Source organism: Microtus oregoni, unplaced genomic scaffold (genome assembly GCF_018167655.1).
Source record: "Microtus oregoni isolate MIOR12 unplaced genomic scaffold, Mior012 000001F_ref0000356, whole genome shotgun sequence".
In the NCBI taxonomy this organism is placed as follows: Eukaryota; Metazoa; Chordata; class Mammalia; order Rodentia; family Cricetidae; genus Microtus; species Microtus oregoni.
The window spans coordinates 66347070-66370937 of record NW_024543060.1 but is presented as its reverse complement, the minus strand read 5'-3'; the positions used below and the strand labels follow the sequence as shown (position 1 = coordinate 66370937).

At 37.2% G+C, this 23868-nt stretch overlaps 2 protein-coding genes and 1 non-coding gene across 3 annotated transcripts; 2 read left to right on the top strand and 1 right to left on the bottom strand.

The window, feature by feature from the left end:
- Positions 1-2832: 2832 nt before the first annotated feature.
- LOC121464252 (olfactory receptor 9K2) lies at positions 2833-3807 on the top strand. Its single transcript, XM_041677073.1, has one exon. The coding sequence runs from the start codon at positions 2866-2868 to the stop codon at positions 3805-3807; it is 942 nt and encodes a 313-aa protein (XP_041533007.1). The 5' UTR covers positions 2833-2865.
- Positions 3808-5206: 1399 nt separating this feature from the next.
- Trnal-uag lies at positions 5207-5288 on the bottom strand. The gene has a single exon. It is a non-coding gene; the product is annotated as a tRNA-Leu (tRNA).
- A 12418-nt stretch (positions 5289-17706) lies between these two features.
- LOC121464155 (olfactory receptor 12-like) lies at positions 17707-18651 on the top strand. The gene has a single exon (XM_041676775.1). The coding sequence runs from the start codon at positions 17707-17709 to the stop codon at positions 18649-18651; it is 945 nt and encodes a 314-aa protein (XP_041532709.1).
- Positions 18652-23868: the final 5217 nt, after the last annotated feature.

The window sequence follows — 23868 nt, the reverse complement described above, 5'->3', positions numbered from 1 at the left end:
TGGCCTTTGCTAGACATTGCCTATACACTACTCTCTATTTTTATACACTTTATTACCAGTTATATTACAAGATATAATTGAAAACAGAAAGACATTTTAGTGAATGGAATTCTGGAAGAAGACAGAAATTAGTTTTGTGCATCTTACTAAGATTTTGTTCCTTTATGTTTGTTTCCACTTCCTTACCAAAACTTATAAGGGTTAGCTGACAATGTTTCCTTTTATGTGTAGAATTTACTACCAGATGATCCCATTTGTCAACCTAAACGATTCACAAAAGGAAGGACAAAATTATGTATTTTACACATGATCCAGGTTTGTATCACTAAATCTATATCCTCTGAACTCCTCTTGGACTTTTTTTTTGTTCTGAAACACAGATAAAGTTTAAATAATTGACCTAATTCCTTCTCTCTCTGGAGAGCTGCCTCCCAAAAGGTGAGAGAAATCTTACGTAAAGCACTGCCTTCTTATTCCCAGTCCAAAGCCCTCATGTGTAACTCTGCTTTATACTCTGTCTGACTTATGGGAAATATCATGTGGTCAAGGTCTTATATACACCCGACAACCGATCTCCCTTCCTTATAAGTGTGCAGAGGGGAAGCTGCACTGCCTTCTGCAGTTTCTTTTGAGTGGCTTCGTGCCACAGTTCCCCCAAATTAGCTCAACTTTGACAGAGCATCACGAAGAAATTCACCTTTATTCTCTTCTGAAAAAGATCTCAGAAACTTTTCAAGAATTCCACAGCTGAAGGGCAGCTCAGTCCACAAAGCCAGAAGGGATATACATGACACTTTTTCTCTGAGAAGGCTCTACCCTAAAAAGTGGGATAATGAACACGTACATGTAGGGTGGATTCATCTTAATCTCAAAGTAATTTTTCACAGATAATGAACTTTATGCTTGCCATTTGGAGAACTAAAACAAACAACACCAGAAAGGGAAGCATCATGATTCTGTTTCATCTTTAACAGAACCTGACAGACTACCATACGACACAAGGTAAAAGTAACTTTTACAACATCTAAATTTGACAAATTATAAATGCCCAAGCTGACCCTTTTATGCTAGGTACTCTAGGAAGGGTGTCTTTCACGAGGTAGGAAGTATTCAGTCATAAATTTACTAATATTTTTGATGTTATAAACTATCGAATTCATAACATAAGTTTATTGAATAATATCCTCATTCTGAATCCTCATGTCATTTAGCTGTTACCTAGTAGACATAGTAGACATGTGTTATAATGATTAACTTCTATTGCTAGACTCACAATACTATGGTGCTAGTGAATATATAGAGAACACTTGGACTTGATCTCAAAGCTATTGCCAAAGGGGGAGTAAAGCACATTCATTTTTAATGTTAAAATATAAAGGATTTTATGGAAGTGACTGCTCTGTGAGGAAAATATGAAGATAATTTTAGAAAACACATTTAGACATGAAATAGAGAGTTGGGGAATTTGTAGTTAAGACAATTAAGTTTAATTTAATACTCAAGAACTTGGAGAAGTGAGCCAGGTGATTACTAGGAAGGATTTATCAGAGCATAGTAAAGTACTAAGTCCTAAGAATAACCAATAATATGGGTTCTACAGCTGCTTTTCCTCATGTCAAATTACAATTCTGACCACAGTAGATGAATTTTAAGACTCAATACATTTTGTACCTCATTTATAAACATGAAATATAACATTATCTCCTTATTTTATTATCTTATAGATTAAATGAATATGACTGAAGCATTTTGTTTTGCATAATAAAACGTTACCTTAATCTTTGTAATAATTTTTCTTACCTATACTCAAAAATACAAAGTCCAAACTGGGAAGAAAAAGAGTAGATTGCTTTTTTAATAAAAGAATATAAAAAAATCTATTTGAGGTCTCTAAGAAATGATATAGCACTGGTTATAAAATCATGTATGGGGAAATAAAAAAGGCAAATAATATTTCACACTTATGTGTCACTTTTCTTATTTTTAATCCTAAACTACACACACACAAAATTCAGAAAAAAATCATAATTAAAATATTATTTGCTGAGCCTGGGGATACAAATAAAAAAGCAGAAGTAAGACAAGTTCAAGGTTTATAAAATCTAGAGCAGGTTGAAGAGAAGACTGGAAAGTGAGCAAGATTTCAATATAAAAGGTAAATAAATGGGAAGTCATCAGGCTTGCTGATAGAATGCATATGGTCACATGTGAGATGCTAAGTTCATTTTCCAGTACCATTGAAAAAAGGTTCTGATCTTTCATCTGGTAGACAAACCCTAGGATAGGTATTAATTGTTTTTATGCTTAGTTATATATTAGTTTTAGAACCTCAATTAGCGTAGCAAGTGCAAGGCTCTGGGTTCAGTCTTTTCAGTTTCAAAAAAAGAAGACATTATTAAAAAAAATAATCCATTTTGATATCTATTGAATCCCTAAGTTAAAACTCGAAGCCTGGTGAAACTTGAATACTAAAGCCTACAATATCTCTAAAACAACACTTAAACACCTTCATGAATATCATTTCCTAAAATATGGGTACTTCCATTTTAATATCACTTCATAATATTGGAGTCATTATGTAAATAGAAAGAGAAATATGTAAACCAGTGACAACGAAAAGACCAGAGTCATCAAATGCACAGAATAAAAGTCTAATTCCGCCATTTGGGAACGGGAAATAAAAGCAGCATTTGAATTGTGGTCACTTATGTGAATTCAGCTTGTCATCGTATTCCTATGAAGCGCAAAATAAAAATGTGGATATAACACTTTTGTAAACTCCTGTACTGTAGCAGCTGCTTGTAACACCAAGATCAAGCTAAGTAATTATTTATTTTGCCTTATGCCTCTCATCAGATCTCCTCCATGAGTGACAGGGGAGCAAGCAATCACTCAGGAGTGACTGACTTCATCCTTGTAGGCTTCAGGGTCGGCCCTGAGCTCCATCTTCTCCTCTTCCTGCTCTTTCTGCTTGTGTATGCCATGATCCTTCTAGGAAACGTTGGGATGATGACCATTATTTTGACTGATCCCAGGCTGAACACACCAATGTATTTCTTCCTAGGCAACCTCTCCTTCATTGACCTCTTCTATTCATCTGTTATTGCGCCGAAGGCTATGAGCAACTTTTGGACTGAGAGCAAGTCCATCTCGTTTGCAGGCTGCGTGACCCAGATCTTTCTCTTTGCCCTCTTCATTGTGGCGGAAGGATTTCTCCTGGCAGCCATGGCCTATGATCGTTTCATCGCCATCTGCAACCCACTCCTCTACTCTGTTCACATGTCCACACGCCTCTGTGCCCAGCTGGTGGCAGGCTCGTACTTCTGTGGCTGCATCAGCTCTGTTCTCCAGACCAGCATGACATTTACTTTATCGTTTTGTGCTTCTCGGGCTGTTGACCACTTTTACTGCGATAGTCGTCCCCTTCAGAGACTCTCCTGTTCTGACCTTTTCATACACAAAATAGTATCTTTTTCCTTAGCTGGCATCATTATCTTACCAACAGTCATAGTCATCGTTGTTTCTTACATGTACATTGTGTCCACCGTGCTAAAGATACGCTCCACGGAGGGAAGGAAGAAGGCCTTCTCCACTTGCAGCTCTCATCTGGGTGTTGTGAGTGTGCTCTACGGTGCTGTCTTCTTCATGTATCTCACCCCTGACAGATTCCCTGAACTGAGTAAGCTGGCTTCCTTGTGCTACTCCCTAGTCACGCCAATGCTGAACCCTCTGATCTACTCTCTGAGGAACAAAGATGTCAAAGATGCTCTGAGCAAACTTTTAGACAAGAAAAAATCCATTCTTTGATTTTCTCCTGTTCCACTAGTAGTGTTTTGAATATTGGTTTCATACTTCTTGTTGCCAATGCTGAATTTTTCTCCTATCTGTAATAATTAGTAGCCTGATGTATACAATGCATTTTTGTGTCATCTTTGACCCTCTAAGTAATACTTAAATTCTTGCACATGTGTATATCCTGGAAATAACAGAAGCTTTTTATCTATCATCCCTTTTTCCCATATCTAACATCATTTTATTTTGCATAATAATTATGTGTTTCATAGTGTTTAAAATGCTTTAATTTTACTGTATTTATTAAGTAGCTTTTGATCTAATATTGACTCTATCTAAAATTTTTATTTCCCTCCTACACACAATCTGGATAATCCACAAAGTGACAGATTTTATTTTCTAGAATACATTGCCTTTTTGTTTTCCATTGTTATTAATGTATTAAGTGATTATCAAACTTTAGTGTGATAAGTACTTCACATGTATTCTACATAGAAGTAATAATTATAGCAAAGAAGCTGTATGTAACCTCACTACATACAGTAACTTGAAAATTTTTCTGAGAATGCCACACATTTTGAAGTCCTTTGAGCCACAAAAATCACAAATCTGAATACAAAGAACTAACTTGGAAGATGAAGCACTGTCAATTTTTGATTACTGATTACCTCAATTTATCTGGTGTTAATTATTTTGGGGGGTATTTAATAAATATATAGAAGTAGCTGAACCACCAACATAGAATGTTTTCTAAAATGTATTTCTCTAGCTCTCTTTCTATATTTGTTTATGTCATAAATTTTATTCAATGCATTTTACCACATTTTAGTATCATGATAGCCATAATAACAAATCACTTTATTCTTTTAGAAGTTCACAATCTAGTATATGAGTCAAATCTTTGGGAAATCAATTCAAAATCAAAGCCTGTGTGCCAAAGATACTCTCTAAGATCACATTGTGAGGTGAGTGAGAGATGAAGGTTGGTAAGCAGGGATACTTTCCTTGGGCTCTGAGGAAAATGGATTTTAAAGGCATAAAGTTGAAAGTAGGAAGACTGATGCTGTGGCTAATGCTGGTGGTGTGAGCTTAAAGTTTACTTATGTTACTGAGGAAAAGGCACATCTTTAAAACCATGATTAACAAATAAAAACAAAAGTTAAAGAACTAGTGAGTCAGGACTATGTGAAAAGAGATGTCCTCCAGTTTTTTTTTTTTTTTTTTTTTTTTTTTTTTTTTTTTTTTTTTTTTTTGGTTTTTCGAGACAGGGTTTCTCTGTGGTTTTTTTGGAGCCTGTCCTGGAACTAGCTCTTGTAGACCAGGCTGGTCTCGAACTCACAGAGATCCGCCTGCCTCTGCCTCCCGAGTGCTGGGATTAAAGGCGTGCGCCACCACGGCCCGGCAAACTCTGATGTGGCAGCGGTGGGATTTGAACCCACGCCTCCGAAGAGACTGGAGCCTAAATCCAGCGCCTTAGACCGCTCGGCCACGCTACCCGCACCTCCAGTTTTTAAAATAGAATCAATGTTTATGGTGATTGTCTAAGCAGAAAAGTCAATGAGAAGAGCTAAGTTAAGGGTGTACCTGTCCAATTCATCAGACCCATGGTTTGACCTTCAGCATCAATAATAAAAATCAATTAAAGGGTTTAATGTAAGACAGCCCCTCAGTTTTATAATTATAATGTTTAGGAAGATCTATAGCCAACACTGTCCTTAATGATAAAAACTTGAAGCTTCCCTGATGTAATTGTTAACAATGCTTCAATGTCATATTATAACACATATATTCAAGTTTGTAATAAAATTTTAGATGATATAATAAGATAGCTGGTAACAAATGTTTTGTAGCTTAATTGTATAACTTAAAATTTTTATGTTGATGCTTGTGGTGGTTTGAATGTGCATGACCCCATAGGCCATATTTGAATGCTGAGTCACCATGGAGTAGAACCTGTTTTGGGATATATTAGGAGTTATAGCCCTGAGGGAGGAGATGTGGCCTTGTTGCAGGAAATGTGTCATTGGGAGAGTGCTTTGAGGTTTCAAAATCCTACACCAGTCTCAGGTTTTCTGTGCTTTCTGCCTGTGGATCAGGATGTATCTTTTTAGCTACTGACTCATTGTGATGTTTTTCTGTTTTTGACCATGATGATCACAGACTCACCTTTCAAAACTATAAGAAAGCCCGAACTAAATGTTCCTTTTATAAGAGTAGCCTTGATCATGGTGTCTTTTCACAGCAATAGAACAATAACTAAGACAATGCCCAAATCTCCAATGTCTCAGAATAAGACTATAATTTGGATAGTGTCCTTGAAAATGAAATAAAGTTAAAGTTGGACAGCAAATGGGTCACAATTCACAGTATATCAGGATATTTGTTGGAAGAAATTATAAGAACATGGAATTTTCAGTTTCATGTTCATAGAGTTGAATCTAGGCAGAGAAACCAAGAGAATTGTCACTTACAAACCAAGAAAAAGATCTAAGATGAACTCACTCTGATAGTAGCTTCATCTTAGGCATTAGCCTCCAAGGCTATAAGAAAATATTTCTGTGATAACTATATCCAGTTAGTTGTATTTTGTTATGACAGACTGAGAAAACTCGTGTGATTAGATGATTGATGATAAATACACAATGGCACGTGTTTGCATACAAAATGGTGACATATGGAGAAAATTCAAATGTCTTAGCAGTAGTAGCAATAAAACTTTCCGCATGTTTCCTGAAACATGGCTAATATACAAAGGTCAATGTAAAACATCTCAGCAGCTTGGTCCTGCCTCAACTTGATATGCCATGTTTTGTTGACTCCCATGGGAGGTCTTGCCCTTTCTGCGGAGTGGATGGGGGATGGGCGGGTAAAGGGGAGGTGGGGGAAGAGAACAGTAGAAGAGGAGGGAAGAGAAACTGTGGTTGGTGTGTAAAATAAATTAAAACATTTTAATAAAAAAGTAATGTAAAACATGTTGTGGAAGTGAAAACATCAAGATAAAAGAATAGAAATTTCCATTTGTAGTTTCTTTATGTAAACACAAATTTAACAATAATGTACAGAACAAAATACATCTGTGAGAATTCCAGCATACAGTTAAAATGTTGTAAAACCCCCAAGAAACCAAGAAGGCAAGGGTACCTTCATCAAAATGGGTAAAATATACTCAGATACAGATGGCTCAGCTAAGTATCTTGAGAATACCTTAATTCATGCTTTCTATTTTGCAGGGAAATATTGGATTGGATGCCACAACCAACACACTGACTTTTTAGAAGATTAAATAAGAATTTTTTTTTCTGTGAATCATTTGATGCTCAAATGAAACCAACATAGTTGTATGTTAAGGAATTGCTGAGAATACAGAGATAGCAGTAGGGGTGAATCAAACCCAGTGTCATTATCATTGGCTTCTCAGTCAACCATCATTGCCAGCCACATTCAGAGAGTCCGGTCTGATCACATGCTCCATCAGTCCCAGTCCAGTCATCTAATGGTGATGATGATCAGCCCCACTGTCTCAGTGGGTGGACACACCCCTCGCGGTCCTGAATTCCTTGCTCATGTTCTCCCTCCTGTTCTTCATCTGGACCTTGGTAGCTCAGTCCAGTGCTTCAATGAGGGTCTCTGTCTCTATCTCCATCCATCGCCAGATGAAGGTTCTAGGGTGATATGCAAGATATTCATCAGTGTGGGCACAGAAAAATTTTAAACAAGAGCATAGAGGAAAAATTCCCCAATCTAGAGAATGTGATAAGCATCAAGATGTGAGAAGCATACTGAACAACCAATAGGACCACAAACGCAATTGTTTATAAAACAGAAAAAATATATTCAGAAAAAACAGGATCTTAAAAACATCAAGGGAAAAAACCAAATCACACATCAGGACAGCACAAGTTTTGAAAGACCATGAACAACAACCCAGGTTACTTTTTCCAGCAAAATTATCGATCATACTCTATGGGGAAAACATTCTATGATCAAAATAAATTTAAACAATTTTGCCTAAAAATTCAGCTCTTCAGAGGACACTCTGTAGAGGAAAGAAAACATCATTCTAACATGAATGCTAGCTACACTGAAGAAGACACAAGACATAAGTAACTCCAGAGTAACTGACCAAATGAGATCCAAAAACTCAAAAAAAAAAAATACAAAGAAAAATGACAACATAAAAAAGAAGATAAAAAAAATAAAAAGATGCGTGAAATAGGGAAGCTGATATAAGATGTAGAGTTCAATAAAGATACAGAGTTACATAAAAGCACACAAGCTGAAATAATGCTGATTATGAAAAATTCAATAAAAATAAAAACCCAGGAGACAGCTGGAAAGATGGCTAAGAAGAGGGGAGTTGTAGTAATAAGAGCGGCGGGGCTGCATTCCCAACACCCCGGCCGCCTGCTCGGCTAGCTTATTCCCTGAAATAATTACATTGACACTGTATTCTTTTAATCACTGCTTGGCCCATTTCTATCTAGCCTCTTCTAGGCTAATTCTCACATATTAATTTAGCCCATTTCTAATCATCTGTGTAGCGCCCCTAGGTGCGCTTACCGGGAAGATTCTAGCCTATGTCCATCCTGGGTCGGAGCTTCATCTCGTGCATCTGCCTGGGAGCTGGGAGCATGGCGTCTCTCTGAGGCGTCTGCTCCCGAGAGGAGAGCTGTGGAGTCTGAGCTCACTTTCTCTTCCTCCCAGCGTTCTTTTCTGTTTACTCCTCCCACCTATCTTCTAACCAATGAGGGCCAAGCAGTTTCTTTTTATTTAACCTTCCTCCATTATTTCCCCTTTTTTGGTTTAAACAACACCAAAAAAAGGCTTTAACTTTAACATAGCAAAATTACATATAACAAAACAGTTATCAAGTAAAAGTTACAATAATCTATATCATAACTAAGGAAAACTATAACTATAACTAACTATTCTTAACTTCATCAAAGACTCCAGAAAGATACAATACTACCTAAGCAAACAAGAAAAAAGCAACTTTTAAAACTCTAGAAATGACAGAGACATCTCGCTGCCTGGACAGTCACCCAAAGTTCCTCTGTACCGTTGGGGCATCCATCTTCAGCCTTCAGGCCCATGGTATCCAGCAGACATTTTTATAAAGCATGAAAATTCAAAGTCAGTTCAGTCACTATCTGTTGTGTCCTGCAGAATGTCTCGCAGACTCTTTCATGAATCAGGAACCCCAAAAGATCATCTCACCTTAGGCAAGTTCAGTAGTCCTCTCTCTATGGGTTCTCTGTGTCCAGTTTATGCAATAGTCCAGGCAAGAGCAGTTTCTTGCCCAAATGGCTATCAAACTCCATAACGAGCCTCTTCGATGCCCATCTTCTCCTTGAAATAGATTGGTGCTGCCAGGAGCAGAGTGTCTCATTGTCATGAAAAGTCCTAAGTTATTAAAACATTTAAAATGCCATATTCTATAATCTTTGAAAAATATGAAGAATGCCTATCTAAAATATATCTACGCACATCTAGAAAATATTAACTCACATGACTACAAACTTGACTATTATTTATGATTATCCATCAACAACCTATATTTCCTAATTATACATTACATTTTAATAATGAACTACACAATCACAATACCTTAATCAATATCAGAAATACATATACATATAACAAAATTGACCGTAAATCTCTATCAATAAAGCAAAATCTATACTAATGCAAATTATTCATACCTATATCATATCCCCCTTCACATGTAAAAGAACATTTATAAACATTTTTTGGGAATATGGACGCAGTTATTTCTCTCCAAACTGCTTCCTGCTGAATGGGGGCTTCGTTAATTAGGTCTTTCATGGTATAACCTGTGTGCTAGTTTCATCTCAGTTGGCAGTTGAGCAAAGCAATTTTCTGAAGGTGTTCACACCAACCCTTCAGGAGGGCCTGGTCCATCATACCAAATCGGAATAGAAGAAATGAACAGGGTCTCATCCTCTGTGAAAACAAAATAAGAAACTCCTTTCCAAAGCATCATGTCCTTAGATCCAAATTTCAAAGTCTAGGCATCAAAATATCTATGTTGGATTAGTTCAGCAGCATTTATAAATAAATATCTTTTAGCATCTGTTGCTCTTTCCTCAGCATTCAAATAATTCAAAGAGAGCATAATAGCATACAGTATCAAAATTCTCTGTGTATTTTCCATTTTTGTGCGTTTTATTTTAACCTCTATTTTGTTTATTTTTACTTTTAACTTTTTGCTTTTTGAGACAGGTTATATGTATCTTTGACCTGAAGTAACTCTGTAGACGAGGCTGTCTTTGAACTCTCAGAGATCCGCCTGTCTCTGCCTCCCAGGCATTGGGATTAAAGGTGTACACTACTACACCTTGAACTCACAGAGATCAGTTTGTCTCTACCTTCTAGGCACTGGGATTAAAGGCGTGTGCTACCACACCTTGAAGTCACAGAGGTCAATCTTCCTCTGCCTTCCAAGTGTTGGGATTAAAGGTGTATACAAACAACACACAACAACTCTCTTCCTTTTTTTTTTGTTTTTCACTTTAAGAACTTCAACTTTTAGTCTGCATATATTTTTAACACACTGTAAACCATTTAAAAGTTTTCTTTGTCTTTGAATCTCTCTTACTGTATATCTCTCTTTTTCTGACCATATGAGTCTTTAATTTACCAAGCAATATCAGTAGGATTAAAGGCGTGGCTTTGCCGGCTAGATGTAGCCCATTCCTTAGCTTTCCAGCCTCATGGCTGAGGTACTGGCTGTAGCCATGTTTACTGCCACAACTCTATGGCATTTCAAGGTCCCTGCCAGCAAGTGTGCTTCAGCAGCCTGTGCTTGCAAACCGCACGCACCGCCTGCATAAAAGAGTCAGAGTTTGCCCTGGCAGGCCAGCCCAGAAAGCTGGCATTTTTAAATGGCGCTTTAAAATGACACAGCGTTTTTTCTGCTGCCGTTGCCGAATCAGGAAATCTCTCTACAGCACGCCACCAACAAACAGCAAAAATCTGTGTTAAACTTTCTCTCCTTTATTTTAAGCATTCTCAGGTTTTTTAAGTGGGTTTAGTCGATCACGTCGGGTGCCATTTGTAGTAATAAGGGCGGCAGGGCTGCGTTCCCAGCACCCCGGCCGCCTGCCTGGCTAGCTTATGCCTGAAATAACAACACACAAACTGTATTCATTTAAACACTGCTTGGCCCTTTAGCTCTAGCCCTTACAGGCTAATTCTCACATCCCGATCAACCCATCTCTAATAATCTGTGAGCACTTATCTTACCGAGAAAGATTCAGCATGTCTAACCGGGCGGCTTGCTTCATCGCGTGCGTCTGCCCGGGAGAGCAGAGCATGGCATCTCTCTGAGGCGTCTGCTCCCGAGAGGAGAGCTGTAGCGTCTGAGCTCACTTCTTCTTCCTCCCAGCATTCTGTTCTGTTTACTCCTCCCACCTATCTTCCAACCAATGAGGGCCAAGCAGTTTCTTTTTATTTAACCAATGACCTTTCTCCATTAAGGAGTGAGCACAAATCCAGCTCTCAGCACCCAAGCCCAGCACCTCACACCCACCCTAGCTTCACCGATGACACACACATATGCACATATAATTTAAAAATAATAAAGCAAAATTAACAGCTTAGAAGAAATCCTCACCATTAGGATGGATCATGTGGAAAACAGAGTAAGAAGGGCTGGAAGACAGGCAGAGTAATTATACTGCCCTGTATAATGCAGTGATAGGTTTACAAACATCTGCAAAAGAGACATTAGAAAGCTTTGAAACACCATAAAATGACCCAGCCTTAGAATTATGGGCATATGAGGAGAATACCATACAAAAGGAGTACAAAATATTATTGGTAAAATTATATTAGCCAATTTTATCCACTTAGAGAAGAGATCCCCTTTCAGCTCTAAGTGATCAAAACAGTATAAATAGATGGAATGAGAAAAGAAACTCTCAATGACATAGTACAGTTAAAATATGAAAAGTGCAGAATAAAGTATTCTGAAAATTGAAACAGAAAATGATCAAGTCACTTACAAAGCAGGCCTATTAGAATAACCTGGGAGTATTCAACAGAAAAATGTAAAACCAGAAGAACTAAAAAGATTAATTCCAAGTCCTGAAAGGGGAAAACTGTCAACCCAGACTATTATGCCCAGCAAAACAAACAATTAAAAATAAGGAAAAAATAAAAACCTTTCAAATAAAAGCAGATCAAAGGCATTAATGAATAATAAGTGAACTGTACATAGATACTAAAAAAAATACTTTATTGTATGGAAGGATACATATAGTCAAAGGGTCATTTGGAAAAGGAAACACTGCCGTAATTATTACTCAAAAGAGATTAAAGGAAGCATCACAATTCAACAAAATTACAGGACTAAGACACATTTTTAGTAATACTTCTTATCAATAGTCTCAAAGCACAGTGAAAATATAAAGCTAGGAAATTAGAGACAAAACTAAGCAAAAACCAGCATCCATTAATTTTCTACCATCAAGATACACCCCTTACCATAGAGATAGTTTTAGATAGGGTAAAATGACTGAAAAGTGTATTCCAAAGAAATCAATCATTTTTAAAAATGACTAAGTGTAACTATTCTAATATATAATATATATTAAACTAAAAATAGTCAAAAGAACTAAACAAGGTCACTTTATACTCATCAATGGTGTGGGAGAATTGCCTTTATTCTGACAATCATATTTTAAATAAATGCTGATTGGCCAGGCAGGAAGTATAGACAGGTCAACCAGACAGGAAGCAGAGGCAGGGTGATGAGAACAGGGAAATTCTAGGAAGGAGGAAGCCCATTCCTCCAACTCCTGCCCAGATCACTGAACAAGCAGGATATGACCTGCCCTGCTGAGAAAGATTCTGAGCCATATGTCTAACATAGTTCAGAATAACTGGTTAAAATAAGTGATAAGAGCTAATAAAAAGCCTGAGCTAATGGGCCAATCAGTTTATAATCTTATGGAGATGTCTGTGTGATTTTCTCTGGGACTAAATGGCTGGGGGACCAGGCAGGACAGAAACCCAAACAAGCAGCAGGCCCTTCATGTTACAGAATGGCACCCAATGCATTTGAGTGTTACACATCAAAGGAACAATACACCAAGAAAATATTATAAACCTAACATAGAATCACAAAACTCAAGGGCATCAAACTTCAGAACTGTAAACTTGTAATAGATGTAAAACAACAGATTAACCACAAAATAGTAATACTGAGTGACTTAAGTAAAGTGCTATTATCAACAGACTATACAGCTAGACAAAAATTAAATAATCACTAGATATCAGATACTGTGTATCAAATGGAACTAACAGACATCTCTAGGACATTCCACCCAAACACTAAAAGAGACAGACTCTTCCTGCTGCCATACACAGATATTTCCAGTAAGACAGTCATAGGTTAAATATAGTAAAGAAAATTAACCCACATAAAGATGGATTATAAACAGAGAGTCTGGATTATGTATGTATATTATTGTGTTTTCTTTGAATATTTTGACTATGAAGGAGCTAAGTATAGAGAGACATTTTGTTGTATGGGCTGCTAATCTAAACCAGAATTTATATTATAAAGGTATCTTGACTTTAGAATTTGGGCCTAAGAATATGTCGCTTGGAAAAAGAGGTTCTTCTTTTGTTTCCACAGAGGATGAGAAGCTGTGGATTTATTCCAGGCTAATATGGTTTGATAGACCATGAGCCCCCAAGAGGTCACTGTGAACACCCCCAAAATAACTTCACCCAATAAACAGCAAGAAGAAGTTTGGACAAAAATATGCTCATATTCCCAAATATTGTTTGTAAATGCTTCTTTACATGTAAAAGGTGATATGCTATAGAGATGCATACTTTGCATTAGTATGGATCTTGGTTTATTGATACAAACATAAGGTTAATTTTGTTGTATGTATATTTCTGCTCTTGATTAAGGTATTGTAATCATGCAGTTAATTTAAAATGTAATGTATAATTAAGAAATATAGGTTAATAGATAATCATCAAGCTTGTAGTCATGTCAGTTAGATTTTCTAGATGTACAGAGATCTATTTCAGACGGATAGGCATTCTTCAAACCTTTCAAAGACTACAAAATATGGCATTTAAAATGTTTAAGAACTTAGGACTTTTCATGACAGTGAGACACATTTGTTCCTGGCAACACCAATTACTTCAAGAGGAAGATGGCCATTGAATAGGCTATGGTGTTGGTTAGCCATTGGGGAAGAAACTGCTCTTGCCTGGACTGGACATGCAAGACCTGCAGAGAAATGACTGCTGGGCTTGCCTAAAAGTGAGATGATCTTTCATGGTTCCTGCTTCATGAAAGACTCTGTGAGACATTCTGCAGCACACAGAAGAAAGGGACAGACAAACTGCCAATATAGACAGAACTGTCTTTGAAATTTCCTTCTTCATGAAAAAGTCTGCTGGATACTATGGGCCTGTAGGCTGAATATGGATGCCCCATGGTACAGAAGAACATTGGGTGATTGTCCAGGCAGCAAGATGTCTCTGTTAATACTAGAGTTTTGGAAGATGCTTTACAATGCACCTTATGTTTATTTAGGTAATATTATATCTTTCTGGGGTCTTTGATGGACTTGAAAAAATTATAGTTATAGTTTTTCTTAGTTATGATATAAAGTAGATATAAATATTGTAACTGTAATTCTTGCTTGATACTTGCTCTATTATATGTAATTTTACTATGTTAAAGATAAAGCCTTTCTTTTTTATTTAAACAGAAAAGGGAGGTAATGTGGTGTTTCATTCCGTATGCTGTGATTACCATTAATGAATAAAGAAAACTGCTTTGACTCCATGCTTGACTGGGCCAGCTCCTTCTAGGTACTGACATGACAGAGCATTACTAGATGAGGGAATGATGGTAGATCAAGTACATATCTCACAGTGGCTAAGAAGCCAAGAGGAACACACCAGAAGGGAGCCTGAGCAAGATACCCTTCAATAGGCAATGACAACCTGAATCATGTCAGAGACTTTGTTTTCAGTACTTCTGAACCACCCACATTGATTGAGAAACACCCCTTTAGTAAACACATTTTCAGGGGACACTTCAGATTCAAAGTATAACGACATATGTATATAAGCTCAAAATATTACATTAATGTCTACCTCAAAGATTTTAGAGTGTGAGGTAAACACTTGTCAAAATACACAAATGAAGTCTCTTGCTCAAAGAACATGTCTAACATTGAAAAAGTATGGCCATCTCCTGCAGTCATTTGGTATACAACATACCTGTGGGTCCTGAAAAGCAAGTTTATTTGAGCATGTTCTTGTCAATCATCTTACTTATTAAAGATTATGTGGCATACTTTAAAAAAAGAAAGAAAGAAAACTGCTTTGAGCCTATAGCAGAGCCAAAGGGAAACAGAGCTAGGTGGGGAAAACTAAACAGAATGCTGGGAGAAAGAAGGGTGGAGTTAGAGAAAAGCCATGTAGCCCGCCAGAGACAGATGCTGGGAACTATACCCGGTAAGCCACAGCCATGTGGAGATACACAGATTAATGGAGATGGGTTAAAATAAGATGTAAGAGCTAGCCAACAAGAAGCTAGAGCAAATGGGCCAAGCAGTAATTTAATTAATATAGTTTCTGTGTGAATTTCAGTTCTGGGTGGCTGGGACAAACAAGCAGCCTGCTGCTATAATCAGTACTATAAGAAATGAACCAAGTGTGTTTTTTTTTTTGTCACATCGTATCTGTTTTATTAGTTTCTTCTGTGTAGAAAATCAGTTATCATGTCCTCCAGGGAATGCTTTTAATTTTCCAAAGGCTTAATGAGTTCATCAATTAATAATTTTCTCTCTTCTCTCCTTGTTTCCTTCATTCTATTTCTTTTCATTTGTTTCTTTTTTTTCTGCATCCTGGCACAAAGTAGTTTACTGATGATAGAGCCTGTTGATCTCCTTGGAGTATTATATGGAGGCACTGCCTGCCCAGATCCTTGGTTTCCATCCTCATGGGGAAATCTCTTTCTGGATTCATTCCAGGCCTACTTGCCACTGAACTGGTGAAATAGTACAAGACAGTTGTAAGTTCATCCAATGTGACGTTAGGATATCATCTAAAAATGTTGCTGCTGTTTGCTAAAGCCAGCAAATCTGAACGGGGAACTGAACATTGATGAATAACAATCAGTGCTGTGGAATTGCTTCTGGGTAATGAAAAGTAGGTTTATATTCACGTTTTGGTGTATTCTTAAGCATACTTAGTGGTTACCAAGATAATAAAAAAAATTCTCATATCTGTACCCTGACTTAACTTTCAATTCTAACCCATGTTTTGAAAATTCTGCTAAAATCAGGAACTTGTTAAGGTAAACTATGGATTTAAAGAAAACTTTGTTTTTTAATTAATAGTCATTGCTGGAGGTAATTTTTATCATTCTCTACTGTGAACATTGACCAGTTATATAGTTTTAACCTTTGTATTCAAGAGGGTCAGCTATTACATATACACCAAAGATTCAAAACGTGCTTGCATTTGAAAATTTCATAGTGTGATTCCAGTACCAACAGGAGCAATTGTGAGGTATTTTTGAACATAAATACACATGTTGTACGTTAAATGATTATGCGATTTAAAAGTCAACTTCATAGCATGTGATTGAACTATTGATTACACAAATTCTTTTATACTCTATGATAAATTGTTGAGTAGTAGACAAGCATGTTTTTCACTCTAGTGACCCCAAGTCACTTAAATCTATTGTTAATATTTTAATTTTCTAAATCATAGAGTTGGAAAAAACTCTTCTCTATGTCTACGCTGTATTTTACATAAGAATATGCTGCAATTGTGACAGTGTATGTTTAAATAAAGATAACTGGGGCTTGACTAAATTCTTACTTTTACTATTTAAATAACGATATTTAAATTGTTTTGTGTTGTCTTTTCATTTTACAAGGGTATATTAGGGCTTTTTCTAAAAGGAGAGTAAAAATTGAAAGGAGGAAGGATAATTTGAAAAAAAGAATGAAGGATAACATAGAAAAAGAGTAAATTAATAAAGAAAGAAAATAAGAAACAGAAAAAGGAGGGAGGGAGAGATGGGGTGCAAAGCAAGAATCTTATTGCATTGCTTTTAACGAATATAAGCAAAATGGTGAGTGTCTTTGGCAGTTAAGTTGTGCTTTCAAGCATTTAAACTATCTTATGGCTGAACAACAAAGGAACTAATGGCATGAAGTTATTGTGTAAAAATAAAATTATCTAAACTGGAGAGACTCCCTCTATCCTATAAAACTGTATATATATATATATATATATATATATGTGTGTGTGTGTGTGTGTGTGTGTGTGTGTGTGTGTGTGTATACATACATATATATGTATATATACACACATATATGTGTAATGGTATATGTTACTGTTTATTTTGTTGATGAAACTAACCACGCCAAATAGCATTTTAATTTGTGCTCAAAATTTATTCAAATATATTTACATTATAATACTTCATATATTGTATATTCTAGAAAGTTATGATGTATACAATAAAAAATCAACCTTTTATAGTCACAAAACTTAATGGCAGGAAACAGGTGATAGAATCTATGGGAAAATTCAAAACAAAACTTCCTGATTCCAGACATTTTCCTGGAATCTCTGTTTTCCCAATAGAATTTAGAGGTCCAATTTGCATTTATTACAGGTAAGTATAATGAAAAATCTTCACTGGATTAAACAACTCAATGGGAAGACCTTAATAAGACAACAGATTGTTTATGTCCATGATGTTTGATAAAGTAAAATGAACAAGGTAAGTGTGCTCCCATGCTGAATCAGCAGGAGTTTTTACTAAAATTCTGACTCCTCACTTACTGTTTTTTATTTTTGCCATTTTCTAGTTTTATCTTCATATTAGCTATGAAGGGTGAGCAGAAGAGGAATTACTCAGAGGTAACAGAGTTCATTCTCTTGGGATTTAGAACCCCTCCAAAGTTTCAAGTCCTTTTATTCTTGGTGTTCTTGATGATCTACATGGTCGCTGTGGTAGGGAATGTCAGCATGATAATGATTATTAAGATGGACTCCAGACTCCAAACACCTATGTATTTCTTCCTTAGAAACTTGTCTTATTTGGATCTCTGCTATTCCACAGTCATTGCTCCCAAAACCTTAGCCAACTTCTTGACAAGTGAAAAGAAAATTTCCTACAATGGTTGTGCCACGCAATTCTTCTTCTTTGTTTTGTTTGCTACAACTGAATGCTTCCTTCTTGCTGTCATGGCATTTGATCGCTTCTCAGCCATTTGCTCTCCTCTCCTTTATCCTGTGCACATGTCCCAAAAGGTATGTATTCAGTTGGTAACTGGCTCCTACATTTGTGGATGCATCAACTCCATGGTACAGACAGGTTTCACCTTCAGCTTGCATTTCTGTGCAGAAAACAGGCTGGACCACTTTTTCTGTGATGTCCCAGCTTTGATTAAGATCTCCTGTGTTGACACCTTTGTGAATGAGATTGTACTGTTTATTCTCTCTGCTCTCATCATCATCTCCACCACAACCATCATTCTGGTTTCCTATGGGTACATTCTTTCCACTGTCCTGAAGATCCCCTCCACCCACGGCAGGAGTAAGACCTTCTCCACTTGTAGCTCTCATATCATTGTGGTGAGTTTATTCTATGGAACTGTGTTCTTCATGTATGCCCAGCCTGGGTCCATCTCCTCCTCAAAGCAAAACAAGATTGTAGCTGTGTTCTACACACTTATAATCCCTATGCTGAACCCTCTAATATATAGTCTAAGAAACAGAGATGTCAAAGATGCTGTACAAAAAATATTTGGTGGGAAATGTTCTCAGTGATATTTATGAAACCTTTATTTAGTGAACAAAATTTCTTTTCTAAGCTGTATATGACCACACATATAATTTTATAAGTTTCCTAAAGTAATAATTCTAATTCAGATGCATAGAACATTATTTTGTGTGTACTGAATATATGAAAATATACAACTTCTCACTTTATAATAAAATTTCAATTGATTGGGTAGCAAATAGAAAAATTTATCCTCATGTAATTGTTAAATTATTTCATATGTGTATATTATACTCTTTTTATTATAAGTTCAAAGGTTCTGTGATAGTGGCTAAATGAGAGCATGAACATGACATACATTTTGGATGAAAACTTATTGTGGCCCAAGTGGCCACATTTATATTCTAGGAACTATCTTTCTTAGATAAAACAGTTTATGTGAAGCATTTCTTCACACAAATATGTGGCAATAGTATTTTGTTAAACTGTATTTCCCCATTCCCCCTTTAACATAAAGTATTATATTAGAAAGATACTCTATAGCTATTTTCTTTTAATTTGAAGATGTCTTCTTGTGGGAAGAATAATACTTCATAGGACTCTATAAGATAAATGAAACTTAAATGACCCAGAAAGTTCAGGAAACATAATAGGCTTTGGAAGTTCAGAATTCCAAAGACATAAAACAGTAAAAACTGCTGTGGAAATAAGACTCCCTTTAGTAGAGCTGGCCACACATTAATCAGAAAGCTGCATAGTTGTAACTTTTATGAGTTGCCAATAAGATTAGGGTGGATTTAAGGTGATTTAGCTACCTTTGTGGTACCTATTCTATAAATATCCTTCAAATAAATTAATTGGTCTAACAAGCTAGATTTTGGTGGAATCAATAGGATAAGTAAACATTTTTTCATGTCTTCACAGGAGAAGTCACAAAACACATTTGGTACCCAAAGAGGGACCAACATTTTGACCCAAGGTTAAATTTCAAGGACCAGTTCTCTGGCTCCTGAGTTAGATGACAAAACATGATTGAGACTGATCCATCTGAGAGCAAAGTATTCATTGGGGCAGTCTGTATATGTCTACAGTTCCCCATATGTTATGAAATGCTGTGCCTCATTGCTGTTGTGGCAATGAGATACTCTTTGTGATGGGTGATATGCAATGCAACAAAGAATGATGCATCCAAGAGTGCATTGTATTTTCAGGGGAAGTCCCATACTATCTTGCTCTATGAAGAACATGGTAGCCGCATGGGGACCACTTCATAAGTACAGGGATAGCACCAAATGGGGTGAACCACAGTCTATTGTAGTTAGTGAAAGTATATAAGGAATAGGAATGCAATCAAATTCTGGCAATTGTTTCATGACCTTTACTATGGACATTAAGACATGGACCTGAGGCAGAGATGCCTATCCTGAAAAACGTAGCTACGCAAGACATGAATTACATAGGAAAAATGCATGGGGATGCTTAATCATCAACCAGAATTTTGTCAGGGAATGTGGTAAGAAAGAATGAAGAAAAGGGAGTATTGGTTGTCATTTATTATCGATAGCTATCATAAAGATTAATAGATACAGGTTAATTTAAGATATAAGCGTTAGCCAGAAATACACTTAAGCTATGGCCAAACAGTATTGCAATTAGGACTAATTTTTTTGAGAGTCTGAGTGTCCTGGAAATGAACAAGTAGCCTCACTCAACATTCATCAGTGTAGAAAGTTACAAAATTTAAAAGATCCTTCCCAGAGTGTATAAAACTAGTGAGAGTTTTTGACAAGGAGTGAGTCTCTGGTGGGGGTTACTGGGCAAGGAGGTTCTGACATGGTCTTATGATTTGTCCCTATGAAGGGTGACTTTTCAGTGCTGTATCTGCCTTTGAGTCATCCAAAATGCTGTAATTAATCCCAATGGAAACACTCTTCATCCAAGCCAGATTTAGGTGGAAACTTTTCATTGGTCTCTTCCCAGTGTCATATCTTGTATGAACAGACATTTGCTCAAGTTTTCCCGGGAGAGAATGATTAACAAGTAATAAATGCCCCTATGTAAATACCACATATGTACCAAATGAGCTTGATCATCATTTTGTCCAGAGGAGCAAACTGTAGGACTAGATGCTGAAGAATCTTGGTTGACACAAATACCTAAATGGTTCTAGAAATTTTATTAGCTAAATGCACAGCCCAGTACATGTGAAGCAATGTAAAAACATAGTCACTCAGAGTAGAGACAATCATTGTTGAATGCTGTTACAGATATGTAGCCAGCCCTGGTACATAACATATTTGATATTTCTGCCATTATTGTTATACATATTCTCTTTCTATTTTCATTTAACATTCTAATAATTTTTGTTATGAAACCATGTGTTTTTTTTAAAACTTTTTATACATTAGAATTGCTCCTGTCATCTTTCTTTCATGATGATTTTCAATTGTCAACTTGGTAGGACCTGAAGTCACCTGGGAAGGGACTCCAGTGCCCTCCTTGTACATATTCTATTGGCCTGTGGACATGCCTGTGTGTGATTTTCTTCACTGGGTTAATCTAAATGGGTGGACCAGCACTCTAAAGGGGTGACATCGTTTCATTGGCTGGGTCTTGGACTGACTGAAAGGAGAGAGAGTTCTAAGGATAAGGATTCATTGCCCTCTGCCATTTGACTATGAATAAAATATAACAGCTGTTTCAAGTAGCTGTCACTGTGGTTTACCAAAAATGATGGGTTGTTACCTGAAAATATGGGCTCAAATAAATCTTTTCTCTCCTAAGATGATTTTGTTAGAGTTTTTAATCATAATTACCACAAAAGAAATTAAGACACAGACCTAATATTCTCTCTCTCTCTCTCTCTCTCTCTCTCTCTCTCTCTCTCTCTCTGCCTTTGTGTGTGTGTGTGTGTGTGTGTGTGTGTGATTGCTTTAGGATAATTTTTTGACCTATATCAATATTCAGGAGCTGCTATTTTTTGTTCTTTATTTTCCATGGAAAAAAGTTTCACTAAAAATGCGTAGTATAAAATCTGAAAGCAAGATCAAGGATAAGTTGATTGTTCACACTTTTATCTCATTCACACCTAACTAAAATAGTAACTAATTAAAATGTTCATGTTGAGAGCGGTGAGTGCCTGCCTACCTGGCAGGCCTCAGGGTCCCCTGTAAGGGAGCCAGGGCACATTCAGCTAGTGCGCCAGGCTCTCCTGTGCTCTTCTGGATACCGCCCCCCTTGCTCCTTTCATCCTTTTGTCCCCGGATCATTGGGCTACCGGGCGGCCCTGTTTAGTTGCTGAGGAATTCCATCTGGATGGGTGAGTGTGTGCTATCCAGGGGCGGATTGTCCCGGAAGAAAGCACAAACCCCCCCTCCCCCAGCTCCTTCTTCAGGGCTGTCTTTCTTACACACACGCCTCCCCCCCCCCCCAAGACTTCGTTTTCTGCAAGGTCCTTTGCTCAGGAACAGTTTTCTGCTCCTACACTAAGGCTACCCACCCAGAGCTGTGAGAGCCTACCTACGGGGCAGGCCTCAAGGACCCCCGGTAAGGGAGCACATGCACCTTCAGCCTGTGCGGCAGGGTGTCCTGTGTTCTACTCGTCCCCACCCTGCCCCCCAAGTTCCCCCTTTTGTCTTCGGGTCATTGGACTACCAGGCGTCCATGTTTTGGTGCTGAGGAGTTCATCTGGACGGGAACGGTTCCTGCTTCTACACTGAAGAGATACACCCAGAGAGTCAATCACAGCAAAGACTGGACCAAGACACCAGGCCTCTCCTGGCTCCATTTGAAGGAAGAGATGGGAAGGCGCCAAGGCAAGAATTCCTCCAACAACCTGAAAGGCAACATGACATCACCAGAATCCAGGGATCCCGAAATAAGAAGAATTATACACCCTACTCCAGAAGAATTAGAAGAAATCGACTCAAAAGTGAACTATATGAAAATAATAGAAGACCTTAAACAGGAGGTGAAAAACTGCCATAAACAATTAGAGATTACAAACAAAAAGGTAGAGGAAATGAATAAATCGCTCAAAGACACGCAAGAAAACCAAGAGAAACAAGAAAAAGCAATCAAACAGGTTAGGGAAGCGGTTCAAGACTTGAAGAATGAAATGGAAGCAAGGAAGAAAACACAAACAGAAGGAAGGATGGAGATGGAAAATCTGGGTAAAATGTTCATGTTGAATTTTTTTGTTACAATGGTTTGGGTATGTGTTTTTAAATGTTAGTTTTGGAAACTGAGGCAGAAATTTTCTTATTCTAGGATTTATGAGAGATATCTGTTCTACATAAATTATTTTACAGAAATAATAAACTTTAAAATTCTTTATTGAAAATAGAGTTGTTTTTAGACAATATGGTCACAAAAATCAGCCTCTGCATAAATGTAACAGTTGATCACCCACTAAGACCCCAAGTTCTTCTTTTCAGTAAACCCTTATTAACTCCATACCCTGGGCCCCATTTCTGCTCTTCTGCAGCTCTACCTTCTGTCTTTGCAGCTCCCATCTGTAATCCTGTAATGAAACTTATTTCTGCAACTCACCTTTCTGTGCTTGTTGACTTTCATACACTTCCTGGGTTAAGCCCACCTAAGCGAAAGAGAAATTCTCTGTTGCTCTACAGGGTCCTAGATTTTCATCATTTCAACACCACACACAGGACCGATAGAGTGAAAATATAAAAATGCCATTCAGACAAGTCTGACTCAATTTTTATTCCATCTGTATATTTTTTGTTGCTTATAATTGACCATAAAACATTCTATAGGCACTAATTTCATACTATCTGTCACTAACCCAATCCCCAACATGGGATCCTATCAGAGTAAAAAGAATCTCATCCTGGTGGTTAGGGGCATCAAAAATCAAACCATTAGATACTTATTTAGACTGTTGGTCAGGAATGAGGAGGTGTAAAAGGCTTTTTTTTTGGGGGGTGGGCACCAACCAGTTCCCAAGTTATGACACAGAACCTTAATAGCTGTGAATCCTCAACCTAGCTTAGGCTTGTTTTTGGCTAGGTCTTTTAACTTTAATAAGTCTGCCTCTCTTTATCTACCTTTTACCATGGGTTTTTTTGAACCTTTCTTCTTTGTGTATATCATACTTTCACTGTTTCTTGGGTCTGGGTGGCAGCTGAGTGGCTTCTGGCCTTGCGCGTGTCCCTCCCCTTCTCCCCCATTCTTTCCTTCTTCTTCTCTGTCCCTGAGCCTAGATTTCTCCTCTTATCTATTCTCTGCCTATCAGACCAGACTAT

Coding starts and splice junctions, on each gene's coding strand:
- LOC121464252 (XM_041677073.1), top strand. CDS start 2,866: ATGAGTGACAGGGGAGCAAGCAATCACTCAGGAGTGACTGACTTCATC.
- LOC121464155 (XM_041676775.1), top strand. CDS start 17,707: ATGAAGGGTGAGCAGAAGAGGAATTACTCAGAGGTAACAGAGTTCATT.